The 15,618-nt window shown below is 39.3% G+C and overlaps 1 protein-coding gene across 1 annotated transcript; it reads right to left on the reverse strand.

The window, feature by feature from the left end:
- Nucleotides 1-1,768: 1,768 nt before the first annotated feature.
- Nucleotides 1,769-12,918, reverse strand: LOC120476210 (transmembrane protein 235). The gene is made up of 4 exons (XM_039667177.2): nucleotides 12,316-12,918; nucleotides 11,486-11,563; nucleotides 8,902-9,039; nucleotides 1,769-2,970 (listed from the first exon to the last, which is right to left on the reverse strand). The coding sequence occupies exons 1-4, from the start codon at nucleotides 12,485-12,487 to the stop codon at nucleotides 2,696-2,698; spliced, it is 663 nt and encodes a 220-aa protein (XP_039523111.2). The 5' UTR covers nucleotides 12,488-12,918; the 3' UTR covers nucleotides 1,769-2,695.
- Nucleotides 12,919-15,618: the final 2,700 nt, after the last annotated feature.

The raw sequence follows: 15,618 nt of genomic DNA on the forward strand, positions 1-15,618 counted from the left end.
CCTCGAGGCCAGGCATCAGTACACGGTTCTCCCTTTCGGGTTAGCTCTGTCCCCTCGCGTCTTCACGAAGATCGTCGAGGCAGCCCTTGTTCCCCTGCGCGAACACGGGGTTCGCACCCTGATTTATCTCGACGACTGGCTGTTACTGGCACACTCTCGAGAACAGGTTTGCGAACGCAGAGACCTGGTGCTCCGGCACCTAGCCCGTCTGGGCCTTCGGGTCAACCGGGGAAAGAGCAAACTTTGCCCCGTGCAGAGGATCTCTTTTCTCGGCATGGAGATAGACTCGGTCGCCAGGTCCGCGCAGCTCACGAACGAGCGTGCGCACTCACTGCTGACTTGTCTTCGACAGTCTTCAACACTGGTGGTGGGAACACAGCCATTGATGTGCCCGAGGCGCTGGGGTACTGTCCAGGAACCCGCGGCTGCATGCCCATTGCACATGGCACCCCAACCCGTGGTAGACGCATCCGTGGAGACAACGAGATGCCTGGAAACTCGCTGAATAGGGACGCCGGTCCGTAAAAAGCTGAGGTTCGACCACGGGAAGAAGGTTCGGCGGCACGCTGGAGTCACTGGAACTCGGAGCGAGCCGCCGAACCTTCTTCCCGTGGTCGAACCTCAGCTTTTTACGGACCGGCGTCCCTATTCAGCGAGTTTCCAGGCATCTCGTTGTCTCCACGGATGCGTCTACCACGGGTTGGGGTGCCATGTGCAATGGGCATGCAGCCGCGGGTTCCTGGACAGGACCCCAGCGCCTCAGGCACATCAATGGCTGAGTTCCCACCACCAGTGTTCCCATATGCGTTCCTATGTGGCCATATGCGTATTTGTAAGTCCTCCCTTTGGTAGGCGGCTGGTAGCATGTCCCTCCCGGGATATGTTTCCCAGTGTACCTTGGTAATCCTGTGTTAAAGTGGGATCCCAAAAAAAAAAAAAGAGGAGGGGTCCAGACTTTCGCAGGGCACTGGTAGACAGCTTGAAGATGGCGTGATGGCACAGACCCCCAATCTCCGTCACTTCTGACGTAACTCGAAGTGACTACGAAAGGGAACGTCTCGGTTACGGATGTAACCCTCGTTCCCTGAGTAGGGAACGGAGACGTTACGTCTCCCTGCCACTTCTGCTGTATCGCTGGGTAGACGCCGAGTTCAGTCTTGGCTCCTCAGCGAAGACATACTGCGGTTGCGTTCACTTCCTCCTTTTATACTCACGGAGTAGGGCGGAGTACGCTATGCAAATTTCCTCAGTCCCAAGGCATTGCATGCCATTGGCTCGTTTTTAAATACTCGAAGAGGATTGGCTTTCTATGCGAAACCCCCAATCTCCGTCACTTCTGACGTAACGTCTCCGTTCCCTACTCAGGGAACGAGGGTTACATCTGTAACCGAGACGTTTTATTTCATTGTAGTTTTTGCTGTGGGTGGAATAAAAATATGGCAGGACTTTTACTTCTGACCCCTGGACTTTCCACCTTTGCATTTAAGAGCATGGGTTTCACGTTTTTAACGGTGTCTTGAATGTAGCTATTTTAGACTCCACAGCAGCAATCCGAAATTTACAACCACCCAGTCGCAATTTTATATCATTACACAGACGCATTTCCCTGCAGGATATTACACTCTGGACTAAATTCTAATCTTCTGAGAAGACTTTCCTTCTTTAAATTGGAATGAAAATGTACTCTTTTGTGCTCAAGAAAACAGCACAGTCTGTTCCTATGACACGTTTCATAAATTGATCATTCACATTGGTTAATTACTGACAAATTGATATTTTAATTGAGAACACATGGTGCATCTTGGATATTTAATCAATATAAGCCTTAGGGAGATACATACAATTACAACAAATGGAAACATAATTATAACTAGCTTCATTTAAAATTGATATATGCATTGCAAAGTATCTTTGTGGACAACGTTTGTATGGTAATGATCAGACAGTATAGATCATTAAACACAACTCCATACAGATTGTTAAAGGATGAAATAAGTTCTAACAGCATGCAGGGTAAAATGATGGGCTTAAGTCATGTTTATTATGGTACTTCACAATGACGATTCATGAAATGTTGGTTACTAAGTTTTACCACAGAACGATTTCTATGAAGAAACAAACAACTACAATTTATTGTATTAAATCTCAGTATGACATGATCCTTCAGAAATCATTCTAATATGATGATTTGATGCTCAAGAAACATACAATATTATTATCAATGTTGAAAACAGTTGTGCTGTCATCAAACTGACCCCAAACTTTTAAACAGTAGTTTACTTTTTGTTATTTAATATGTTTACTGCAGATATTGTTGGTAATGAACAAATAAATCTCTTAATTTGATTAACCAGTACTATGTATTTTCAATTTTATATTATAGGAACCGTAACCAAAACATTTCATTGCTGAACACACATACCACTATGAGTTATTATTCTGTTTTTGGAGAAAAAAAAAACTATACTGTAAAAATGTGTAGCAAAACAAGTTTCCAGAAGCCTTGAGGAAAATATGTGATTGCACAGACACAGTCGAGTGATGCTCACAGATTTTGCAGTCCTTGAGTGAGCCTCTCCTTCAATAATTGATGCAGCTGTCTCGTTTGCCAGCCGAGACTCTCCATTTCAACTTTGACAGAGCAAAAACTCATTCCCTGATCATGATCTGAATGTAGACCACATCACCATCATCATCACTGCAGTCTCAGAAGCTGTGGTGAATTCTGGCTCATGAAGAACACTGCCGCAGGCTCGTGGTGACACTGCCGGCGGACGAGACGGGCCGCTAGCGAGAGCAGGATCCCCGCGAGCATCTCCAGGCAGAAGGACAGACAGGCCATGGCCAGAGACCAGCCGAAGGACATGTGGACGTGAGCCAGTGACTCCACATCCACCATGTGCTGCAGCTCTTCCAAAGCCTGCTGAGAGTAACTGATGTAGATGCTCACACCAGACACCGTCAACAGACCTGTGTACAAAGAGCCGTCATTACACTCCATTCACAACAGACTTCAGCTCTCAAAACAAACAACCTGGCAGAAACAGAATAGAGTGCCGAAGTTACGACGTCAATCTGTAGGCCAAACCGCGGAAGTGAGTTAGCATTTTAGCACTCCCGGTTCCCTCGCTCTAAAGCCTATGGGATTTTTGAATGGGTTTTTGCTAAATCGCCTGAAATAAGGTCTGTGGTTTACAAAGCCTCTAAATATTTTCACGTTTTGATCTATGACATAGAACACACAGTTATAACTTCCTTGTGGTTTTTTAAACTTTGTTGTGTCTGCTTGTGTATAAAAACTTTATATAGGCTTCAAAATTTATACATTTTGGATTAACTTGTAAAGATTACCTTGATAGACAAAACGTGTAAGGGTCACAACTCTTTGTTGAAAACAGATCTTCTTTTTTGCGATTTTCCAAAAGTCTATGGGGAAAATGCATAGCTTTCAGATCGAGGGAACCCATGCGCCGCTAGCTATCGAGTTGTCCTACAAAGTGACGTCATCACTTCGGCACTCTATAGGGGTTGGGGTATTTATGGATTACTGACTGGACATTTTGATCAACATTGAGGATTAATAAAAACTGGTGCATTGGGAACACCGTCCATGAAAACCCATCATGGTTTCCATCAGTTCAAGTAACAGTCATAAACACAGGTCTCACACAATACTGACTGGGTTAAGTACATGGAGTCAAAAATAAGCAGTGCACAAGCACAGAATATGAGACCAGCTAGAGGTAAGAATATTAATAGCAAAGGAGAGAGCCCTATGAAATATTAATAATCAATAATAACTTGTAATGATTAATTATGAATATTTGGGTCAGTTAATTGGATTAACTTGATGTAGCTAAATTAATATTACAATCAATTAATCAGTTCGTCCAATGAACTCTTTTGATTGTTAATTTATTCTAAGAAAAGGGTATCTTCCATCTTAGCATGTACGTGGAGCATGTAACAAGATCAAGATCGTAAAGAAAACTTTGTTTGCAAGCAGTAATTCAGAACCAAATACATATTGTGCACAAGTTCTATTAACTAAATCACAGACATAACTAAACTAAACAAACATGAAAGGATAGAATCAGAAGCAGGAAATGGGAAACTATGGGAAAGATCCATTCAACGATGAAAAGAACTAGAGCAAATCGTTTAAATTGACACCTTGCATAGCTTTGTAGTGTGGGGACAATTCTTGAAGTTGTTGAAAATTGGAGTTGTTGATGGTTCTGTGAGTGTCAAATGTGGAAGTGGTTGAAAGTTCTCTCTCTCTGTCTCTCTCCGGATTTCTCATCCGGAAATTAATGTAGCAAAAGTCTGTTATGGCCTCTCTTTCTTTCAAATTCTTTAACAGCAATACCACCAACCTATCTGATCGTAGTCACCCAGACCTTCTGGTCCTAGTTGGGGGAACCACAGATCCCAGAATGAGTTTTAAATATTCTTTGTTAACCATAAAAATAATTGTGTCTGATTGGTCTTAGTCGTTACAACATGTTTGAGGGAACTGTCATGAACTCAGTCATTATTACTGTAATTACCCCACTTACATGAAGTTCAGAGAAGCCCTGACCTTTCACAGTCATTCATAATAGACTGGAAGAACAGAGGAGATGTGTTCCTGCTGCTCTGTAATTAAACAAAATGTTTCAGTCGTCCAGCTGTTTTTCTACACATTGCCATGTCAGATATTCTAAACAATGATGCATTGTTTTTTTAAGATGATAGATGAAAAAAATTAACTAATAGGGGTTTGCTTACGTGCATGTCAGAGAGAGTGACAGCTGACAGACAGAAATGAGAGAAAAAACAGGGAGCATAACCATGGAATGTTTCCTGCAAAACTTTTACAATGTTAGTAGGATTAAAACTGTCAAAATATAGAAATAAAAGGCAATTTTCTACACTGATGTTAGTACTTAAAGGCTGTGTATAAAGGGCAAACACAAAGCAAATGCAAAAAGCAAAAGATTCATTGAGCATGTAGACTCTTAATAATACATTTCAGTTGAATTTGGGGAAACCACTTGAAACATTTGTTGAGTTCAGCTATTTCAATAACTTTTATTGATTTGTTCATTGCAACTGTACATTCCTAATGTTCCTTGAGCTCAGACACTAGGTCTCCTAGAGCGAAGGCACCTTAAAGACCTGTTTTTGGAGAGGGCTTTTCCAAATGCTGCCAAGTCCTGTCGTAATCAAACCTTGTTCCGGTGACTTTTCACAAACCTATTCACACTTGCCAAGGACCCAAAGCCACCAGTGCCTATACCCGCCAAAGACCCAAAACCCCTGCAGACCTTAGGCTAAGCCAGCCGAGGTCTCCAGGTCTCCAGTTCTGCCCAGGTATGTTTATCCCTTAGATCCACCACGTGCCTCTACTTTGCCCTCAGACCCATCGGCTCTTCCAGGCTCCCTCGTCCCTCTGAATCCACCTTGGTCAATTGTTGCTCTAGAGTCTCCAGCTACACTTCAACATCCACAACACTACACCAACACCCCTCTGTCTCCACCGGTCTCCTCCATCCCTCTGGATCTCCCAGTCCCACCGACTCTGACCTGGTCTTACATGTCCTCTTCTCCTCCTCAGTCCCGCAAGCCTACAGCTCCAGATCGGCCCTCCTAGCCTGCGTTGTCACCCCAGGTCATTATCTTTGTCACGACCCGGCTCCACCTCAGTGGGTCAGGCGGTTCTGTCATGGACCTTCGTCCAAATGGCTTTGCTCTGGGTTTGGCTCCGCCCTCAGTTGGCTTTCCCTGGCTCCTTCCTCCAGCATCTCCTCATTGGTCCTTCGTCCCACTCAATATCCACTATTGTCTTTGCATTAGTGAAACTGCCACGCTGAGTCTATAACGTTTTGAATAGCTGTCTTTGCTTTTGTTTTAAAAATAAAAGTAAATCTGCTGCAATTAAGATTCTTTCTTACCTGCACCATGACAATTATCTGCAAGTACAGTTTAAAATATATATATATATATACTTTTATTAAATTAATTAAATAAAATTATGCTCACTTTTTTCCACAAGGGTGCATCTGTGTGATTTTAAGATAAGCGTTAAAACCATGAGGATATTTTTTAAGCAGCACTCACAGTGTTACATACTGACTGTGTGTCAGGAGAGAGAATGAAATTAAATATACACAATTTCGTATGATGCACTCCTGGGTTAATTTATCAATGCAGGAATTCCAAACATTAGAAATGGCCTTGAGATGTATTTGATTAGGTGCTGCTTTTGCAGCATGATTCACCAGTGTCATGAAAGGAGACATGCGGCTATATGTTTTGTGAGAGTTGGAGAACAGCAAATGTTTTTGAGGTAAGAGCAGCTGGAAACACCATCACCACCTTCTTCTCTGTCATGTCTTCATAATCCAGAGGGATGCTCATACCCATTGTTTTTGTGAAGAAAAGTAATTTATTTACAGAAGGGATAACTCAGTAAATTCCTATGAGACTTCAATCTTTCAGCTGTTTTACTCCAATCCATCAATCGTGTGCAGTTTTCAGTTCCCAATGGCACAATTACAGCAACAATTTACCTCAATAATAAAAGCTGACTAAATAGACAGCTGTGCAAAGTTCACATGCATATACCCTTTTGTCATATTGTTCTGGGGAAGAGTAGTGATTTTTTTTTCTTATCTCAGGATCCCCATCTAACAGGACTGAAAACAGAACACAAATAACACTATGTGGTGACCTCAGTGTTTCAAGCTTTCCAGATCCAAGCCATTTTCTCTACTCCATCCCTCCCTTAATTCACCTGCACTTTAGTTTTCTGTTGTGCTCAGGCTTGAACACAAGCACCTGTTAGTGCCTCAAAAGAGTCCAAACTACACACCATCATCATCACATCCTTTCATAACAAATATACCCAATAATAATAACAGACACTGAGACACTGTAATCCACTGAAGATGTAAAAAACCCTGTAGATGTAATTCCCACATTGTAATTAAATTAAAATGTGCTGTACAACAACTAATTTGAAATACTAGCACACATACAGAGTCAATCCTGATTTATGTTATTGTGATGCTGTGACAGTTGAATGAGGCTGTGAATTAATAATGTCATTCAAGATATAATCAAATCATGTTGTTCTTATTATATTTTAAAACCTTTACAGACACAGGAGCATTAAATATAGAACTCTTCTATAAAATCTGCTGAATACAGATGTAAGCACTTTCAAACGTGTGATATTTTGAGCTGATGCACAGTCTGATGCATTTAGAATACATACGGCTTAAATTTACATGAATCTCTTGCAAAGAGGGAGTGTTTTTGTGTGAATTTGTTGTGTTCAGATTCAAAATGACTCTAGTAGTGTGAGGATCCTCAGTTGTTAAAGTTTATGATGTCCAGTTTTTCTCTGGAACCATTTAAGCCGGATTCACACTGTACGATTCAAGTTTTGTGCATCCTAAAATATTCCTCTGGTCCTAGGCCAAAACAACCATAAAATCGAAAACCAATAGGAGCGTAGAACCCGATTACAATTAATGAGGCAACAACAAACACACATCTGACATTAATGACAGCTGATATCCTACAGTGTGACATGGCTTACAGCGGGATTCATGTCCATAGAGTCTGACAAGCAACAGTTTTAAAGGACTATTATACATCCTACAGTGTGAAACAAAGGCTTAACAAAGTTGAAAAATGTATGATGCTTGTAGCGTTTCACTATCTGTCCAGATGTTCTTCCTAATCAAACACACCTGATTCAACTATTCAGTGTGTGTGTGGGTGTGTGTGTGCGTTCACTACTCACTGCTGCTAATGTGTGTGCAATAACTTGGATGGGTTAAATGCAGAGGACACATTTCAAATATGGGTTACAAAACTTTACTTCAAAGGGGCCATTTACACAACACTGTTTGTTTATGTGTTTTGGTCATTCATTTTGGGTAAATATAATCTCCTGGGAGTTCATTTGGCTCCATACTTAAGAGTGTTAAAGTATTATGTTAAATGTTAAAAGAACACTTAAGCAGTGATAAAGTTAATGAGATAATAAAGTGATTAATTGAGTGATAATTGACCATTGTTGAAGACACCTGATGATAAAAAACAGAATCACTGAGGGAGAAAAATCAAAAATGTTTCTGAATATGCTGTTTGTCACCATTGTTGAGATTCATACACTGATTTCTCTTTGTTCATCTGGCTGTTATAACTCAGTTCAAAATGGTAAGAGTCAAGAGACCAACTAAAGCAAATGCTGGTAAAAATGTGTAATTTTCTCCTTATTTAGCAGTTATACTGCTTGTTATCAGCCGGTGTTCATCAATAATTATCAATCATCACTCAATTAATCACTTAATAATTTTAACACTGCTTCAGGGTTCATTTGACACTCATAACACTTTAATACTCTTTAGTCTGGGGCCAAATTAACTCCCAGGAGAGTTAATTTAACACTGGAGTTTTTGCTGTGTACAGTGTTTAAAACAACTCTGCATTCATTTGTTACATATACGTGCTGAACCATAAATATTCGGTAAAATTCGGTTTTACAAATATGTGTCCCTGGAACATAATTTGATTCTGAAAAGGATAAATCACACATCAAACACATATTTTAAATATTTTTTTTCTATTCATTACTGCAAGCTTTGTATATATTTATTATTAAGCTAAAATCTATTTAAACCCTCTCTGTGTGTCTAGTTCACCTAACAGCTGCACTCAGCTGGTGCACTTGATATTTTGTGTTTTCTTTCTTTCACATTGTGATTTATATCCATGTGTGGCATTGACTGAGCCCCGAAAAACATATCTCACTGACCTATACACAACAACACAAACTCCACTGAGACCTCACTTCATTTCAACTGTTACGTGTAGATGGCTAATGTAGCTGTTCATGACACTTACTGCAGATGAGGAAGTATGCAGCGATGCAGGTGAGGAGAGAGAAGCTCTGAGCCAAAGACGCCACCAGACCGAAGATGCCCCCAAAGACTAGCAGCACCAGGCTGAAAGGCAGCAGGACCACGATGACCCTGTGCAAGTCTGAGAGACACAGACAAGCCTTTAATACATGGCACAAACTCAAGAGTTTAAAGAAAGCTGGAGTTCAGGAGCCAATTTGCCCTTTTCATTTTCAGTGAGTTTAAGTGAGTGACCACAAGGGGTGTGTACAATAATAATTCATATTGTCAATGTCAACAATAATATCACATTTGTTGTTTTAACCATGTAGAGGCTGACATTAACAAGTATGTCACTCACTTTGTAATGCTTTCACTGCGTGAGGTAGATTACAATTCATTTAGAAGGACCCCAAAATTCAAGCCTCAGTTTGAGTTTTTGTCCTAAATTTCGATATGATGTTAAGTTATAGTTAATACAAGTTAAAAATTAAGTTAATATTGTGTTACATTTTAGACATTTTATTGTCAATATCGTCTCTATTTTTGTTCTATTTTGAGCCAGATCGGAGCTGTTGTGTATCTCTGAGGAACACAGTGGCGTTTTCGTTCATGAATCAATCAGTGTTTTCGAACAAATCAATGACTCAAAGTATTTCATTAAAAATATATTTCATATTACAAAATATAAAAAAAAATCTGCATTATGTATATTTCATAGCATTATGTTTATGCAATTATAAATACATCTAAAAGCTATTTTTGTTTCACTTCTGCAGTATAAAAAATTATTTTGTTGATACTTTGGTAACATCCTATTTTGTTATCATATTATTAGGGGCCAAGCACTGAATGAGGTAGGCACCTCTTGAAATCTTTGGCAGTCCTATTCATCTTCTTCTTCCATATTGAAGTCTATGGCAGCCCAACCCGATCTCACGGGAATTCGTACGAATTTTACGAGGTGGCTAATTCGTAACAGTTTGTACGACCTCACTCGTTCGAATTAGTACGATTTAGCTAATTCGTACATATTTTACGAATTAGCCAATTCGTATGAATTCGTACGAATGACCTACCCCTGACCCCGCCCCTAAACATAACCGTCACGTGGGTTTAGACAAATCGTACAAATTTGTACGAGTGAGGTCGTATGAATTAGTACGAATTAGCCACTTTAGAATCATTCGTACGAATTCGTACGAATTGGTCATGAGATAGGGTAGCCCATAGAACCACTTCTGGGACAGTCACCATAGCAAATTTGGAGTGTCTCTAACTCAATCACTCTAGCGCCAACAACTATCTAAAGTGTCACTCAGGTCTATAATTTCTTTTCAACCATACGAAAAAAAATTCCTTTCCTCACTGATTCCTTGGGTCAATACGATTCGATTGCACCGTATGTAATGTCATTTTCCGTCATTTAAATCTTTCCACCATTTTGAAAATTTTAAAAACCTACTTTTTCGAACTTGTCTTAGAAGTTCGTCAAACCATTCTTGAATACCGCACAAACTAATTTTACGTTGCGCTTGCAACAGACGTAAGGCTGTATCTCTGCATCGCTTTATCACATTCAGACCAAACATGCTGCGCATTGAAGCAGCGCCATCTACTGGTCCAGAGACACGAAAAATGTCTATTTTTGCTTATAACATCTGAATGACTTGTCCAAAAATCAGTGGTCTTGTTAGATTCAGTGCATCATGCTGAGTTGACTAATATCTAATTTTCCCATAACGGGCTATTTTGGACGTCAGACATTTAAAATTTTGTAATAAAATGTTGAATTTTATGAACGCATGAACGTGTCATTACAAAACTCGTATGGGTCATCAATACGTTACCCTAAAGGAGCCATATGCTAATACCCAAATGTCATAATGTTGATAGTAAGTGGCAAAAAAAATCCAAAGTCACCCATGAATAATTTTTTATGCTCTCATACATATAAATGTCAATAACTCTAAAACTAAATGAGAAATTTTCACCAAATTTGACACACACATGTATGGGCTCACTCTAAGAACACATGCACCACTTGGTGGCGCTATAATAGAACAAAAGGGACATTGCCATTTATTACAATAAAATATCATGATATTAAATGCTACACTTTACGAATGCATTGTGGCTCTTCAGCTATCAGTTTAACCATAAGGCTGCTAACATGCTTTTGTGTGCTAATTCTTACACCGATGCATCTAATATGGTTAGAAAATCTCTTATAAAAGTTAAAAATGCCCTTGGAAAAGTTGTTCAATCGCTACTGCAATACTATATTCATATCGCTACTATGAATATTAAGAATATGAAAAGCTTCAGAAGTCGGCTGTCCACGACAGGCCTAACCAGCCAAGGTACAAAAAACACACAGCATAAAAAATCAACTAATTGGTTTTTTGGGGTCAATATCACAAACCCCCCAGTGTGACACTACTAATCAAAGATCATCAGCTTGAATATCATGCTGGGAATACACCTCTTTAACAGACAGAGAACACACTAACCATAGATAACAAGCCTATTTCCAGTGCCATTCTCTGATTGTGGTTAATGTGCAGATGGCAGTTTCAGAGACTCACTTAAAAGGTGCTTCTCCTGCTCAGTGTGGTTGGAGGTGTCCGTGTAGAACGAGATGTCATGATAACTGCCATTCTCTCCTGTTGGTGACATTGAAACATTATCAAGTCAAAGCTGGAAACCCTTATTATGCTTCACACAGTTTCCTTTCTTGGCAATTCTATTACAGCCAAGTTCAAGGCACACAATATAATTTAAAGAAGTTTTTTTCGTAAAAGGAAAAGCAGAATTTGTGCAAGAGGGAAGACGTTGTAACAGAAATTAGAATTTCATAGGTCAGATTTAGTAACTGACATCACAACGTGTGTAACATTAAACATTTACAGTTCTGTAATGAACTGCTTCTCTTTTTATTAGTCTCTCGTGCCATAAAACCGCTACACAATTGGATGAGACATTAATTATGTACATAATGGAGCCTCAGCCAGTGATGAGGACTGTATCTGTGAACATTTGAGAAATGACTTTCTTTGCCACCATTAGAACCATTTGTCAGTTTATTTGCTGCTATTAAAATGAGATAAAAAAAAATGAATCTATTGAGGCAAATGAAATGACTAGCTAAACAGTAAGAGAAAGGAATTGTGGTGACACCTATTATATATGAAACGTGTTACACACATTAAATGTCACTACATGTTAGATTAATATGGCCATGAACAAATGTAATAGTATTTAGCCTAATGTAAATGTATATTCATATGTATATATCTGTGTATAGTGAGAAATGAGTCTGGATATACACATTATTGGAAGAATAGCAATGTGTGCAGAAGCTGCACAATAAAATCGGACATAAAACTGAGCGTAAGTTGTGTGTTGAGCATCTTACCTTCATAAATCCTCCAGAGTCCGGAGTGAGAGCTGCTGTATTCCAGGCTGGAGTTCGTCCCTTTATCCACATCTATAATGTACCAGTAATCAGTGGCAATGGACACGGCGAGCAGGATGAAACTGAACAGCCCACAGAGACCTGCACTGATGACAACTGTCCCAAAGTTCATTTTTATCAGCGCTCAAATCCCTCTTATGATTCAGTGAATTTGAACACCTGTTCCTGCCATTTAGTTCCTCCAAAGCCCAGAGTGTTTCGTTCAGACACATTAAAGCACATCATTCTGTCTTTTTTACTCCAGTTGTGTACAGGGTGAAGGAATAATCAGCTCTCGGCACATGCTGGATGAAAAAACTCAGTGATTTTCCTCGGCATCTCTCCTGCACAGCTGTATACGGAGTGAGAGCCTCTGAACACTGAATCTCTGAATGTTTCTCTCACCTCAGTTTCAGCTGCGATTACTCACTGTGGTTCATTTGCTCACCTCAGCGACGAGGTTGTTTCTTCTCCATGTTGTGTAAATAGATTTCTCTGTATATAGTGGCGTGTATCTTTTGTTAACCTGGCTTGATTTTGTCAGGAGAGAGAACATTCCTCATTTCAACAGGTGAGAAAAAATGCATGCAAAAAATAATATATATTAATTTCCAGTACTGATATCGTACTCGGTTACTATCGTAACCTTGGTTCCCTGAGAGTAGGGAATGAGTGTTGCGTAGCTATACGCAGAGGGGAAACTCCTTTCCCGAGATTTACTGAAGCTTATATGTAAAACGCATTGAAACTGCACAGTGAGCACAGAGAGTGACTGATTGGCTGTGCTGCAGCAACTGTGCATCCAATGGTGAAGGCACCATTTACGTGTGCACCAATCAGCAATCAGTGACGCCTATAAAGGGAACCCAAATTTGACTTTATAACTGGTTTAAATTGGCTGAAGTGTCAACTTACCATGTTACTACTTGTTACCAGGCTACGCAATACTCGTTCCCTACTCTCAGGGAACTGAGGTTATGATAGTAACCAAGTACATTCCCTACCGAAAGCAGTCACTTCGTATTGCGCAGCTATACGCAGTACGGATACAATGTAAAATGCTGCACCATAAATAACAGCCTGCAACTGAAGCCCAGGACCCCAGAATTCACATATAAATATGACAATGTTGGATCTAAATCATATAGTAATGTCAGTACGCCGAAATAATATAGTAATAGACCAGATACCGTTGGGTCTGGTTATATAAATGGGCAAAAAACAGCCAAAGCTGGTTTGTAGCAAGGGATAGTTTGCTTACGAACAGTGACCTGACACATAGATGAGACCGGACCTCACCGAGTCTAATCACACAGAAAGGACCTTCGCCTGTAGGGAAGGGACCTCCATATTATAGAACCTCACAAATGTGGAGGGCGAGGATCAACCAGGCGCACACAAATGTCCTGAATATTAAACCCAGAGGACCACGCCCATGACGAGGCCACACCTCTAGTCGAATGGGCTCTAGTGCCTATAGGGCAAGCCTGACCCACCGAGTGTATGCGAGAGGTGGCATCCATTATCCATCTGGACAGCCTATGCTTCGTGACTGGAGATCCTTTGGATCGGCCACCGAAGCAGACAAAGAGCTGTTTCTTTCAAGACCTAACCAAGACCTAGACCTTTGCACTAGGAGGACTGGGTGTCCCAGTTCTCTGACCCGTTTGATGACCTGGGGGATCATGGAAATGGAGGGGGGGGGGAGGGAACGCATACAGGGACAAAAGAACACTGCGCAGCAAGTGTTGTCTCTCGAGGCAAACAGGTCGACCTTGGCCTCATTGAAAATACCCCATGTCAAACGAGCCGTCTGAGCGTTTAGAGGCCACTCGCTTAGGGGAGTGTTGTCTCGAGAAAGCATATCCACACCCAGATTCTGAATGCCTGGGAAAAGTTAGCTTTCATCCAAAGAAGGGGCTCTCCCTCTATTGCTTAGATTTGTGTCAAATTAATTCTGTAAAATACATTTTCTACACACACACACACATTTTATCTTTCCCACTAAAGTTCACATTTCAATTTTTGCTGCCACCTATTGATGAACCATTGCATGAAAATATTGCATGTTATTTTTTCATATGGAAGTGAAAGTTTATTAATGAAATGTTTACACACAAAATATTCATTTTACTGAGTGATAGTGATGTTGTTTTGTTGGAAAAAAATATGAAGGTTTCACAAATTTAGACTGTTTTGAGAAGTCATGAGTTATAAGTTTAAAATGAATGAAATTAAATCCCTTGAAGTCAATGAAGTTCATACTGGTAATTCTCTTATATTGATCTCATGAATTTCATCTAGTGATATATTTAAATAAAATGTCTCATATTGATACAAATGCATCTTGTCTTGCATCACAAGGTTTTTGCTCTAGTTCCTGAACAAATTTAAATGTGAACGAATTTCTGTTTATTTAAGTAATAAAAATGGTTTAAAACACTTTTGTGCATTTACTCATTAATGAGAAGTTACTGATTAGATATAATATGGTTTATGATGAACAATATTGTATTATAAGCTCACGTTCCTCCCCGGGTCCAAACACAGTAAATGATGAAGTGAAACTCATAATGGAGGACATGATCCTCTGAGCTTTTACTTTACTTACAGGAACAACATGATGATCAACTTCAGGGAAAATATGATGTTATATGTAATAATTCAAGATCCAAAGCAAATCTGCTGAAGTAAAACTGTGTGAATGTTTACAGATTTCATGCTGATCTCTGATAATCTGCTGTGTTTTCTGTTTATGAAATGATAAATGATAAGAACGGATGTTCAATGTAATATTTGTAAATGAGGGGAATATGAAATAAAGTCTGAATTGATTGTTACTCTTTGTAAGTGTGTGTTTGACTGTAATCTGTTGTCTGTCAGCATTGTGTTTTTGATAATTAGATTGATTCACTCTTTTCATTTCAAAATCTTAATAAATAAGTGCAAAACAAAAATAAATATATTGAGGTTATATCTATCTATCTATCTATCTATATCTATATATACAGTATATACAGTATATATATATATATATATATATATATATATATATATATATATATGTATACATATACGTGTTTATATATACAGGTATATAGGTTTAAAATTATTTTACCAAACATGTGCATTTGTTTATTTTTTATTGTGATATAAAATTATAATTGCAATATTTTTTTTACATAATTAAGATTTAGTCTTATATAAGTGTTTGAAGACAATATGTACTATAATATTTTTATGTAAATCACATTTCAGTTTTTA

The sequence above is a fragment of the Pimephales promelas genome, chromosome 3 (assembly GCF_988280905.1).
Source record: "Pimephales promelas chromosome 3, fPimPro1.hap1.1, whole genome shotgun sequence".
NCBI lineage: Eukaryota > Metazoa > Chordata > Actinopteri > Cypriniformes > Leuciscidae > Pimephales > Pimephales promelas.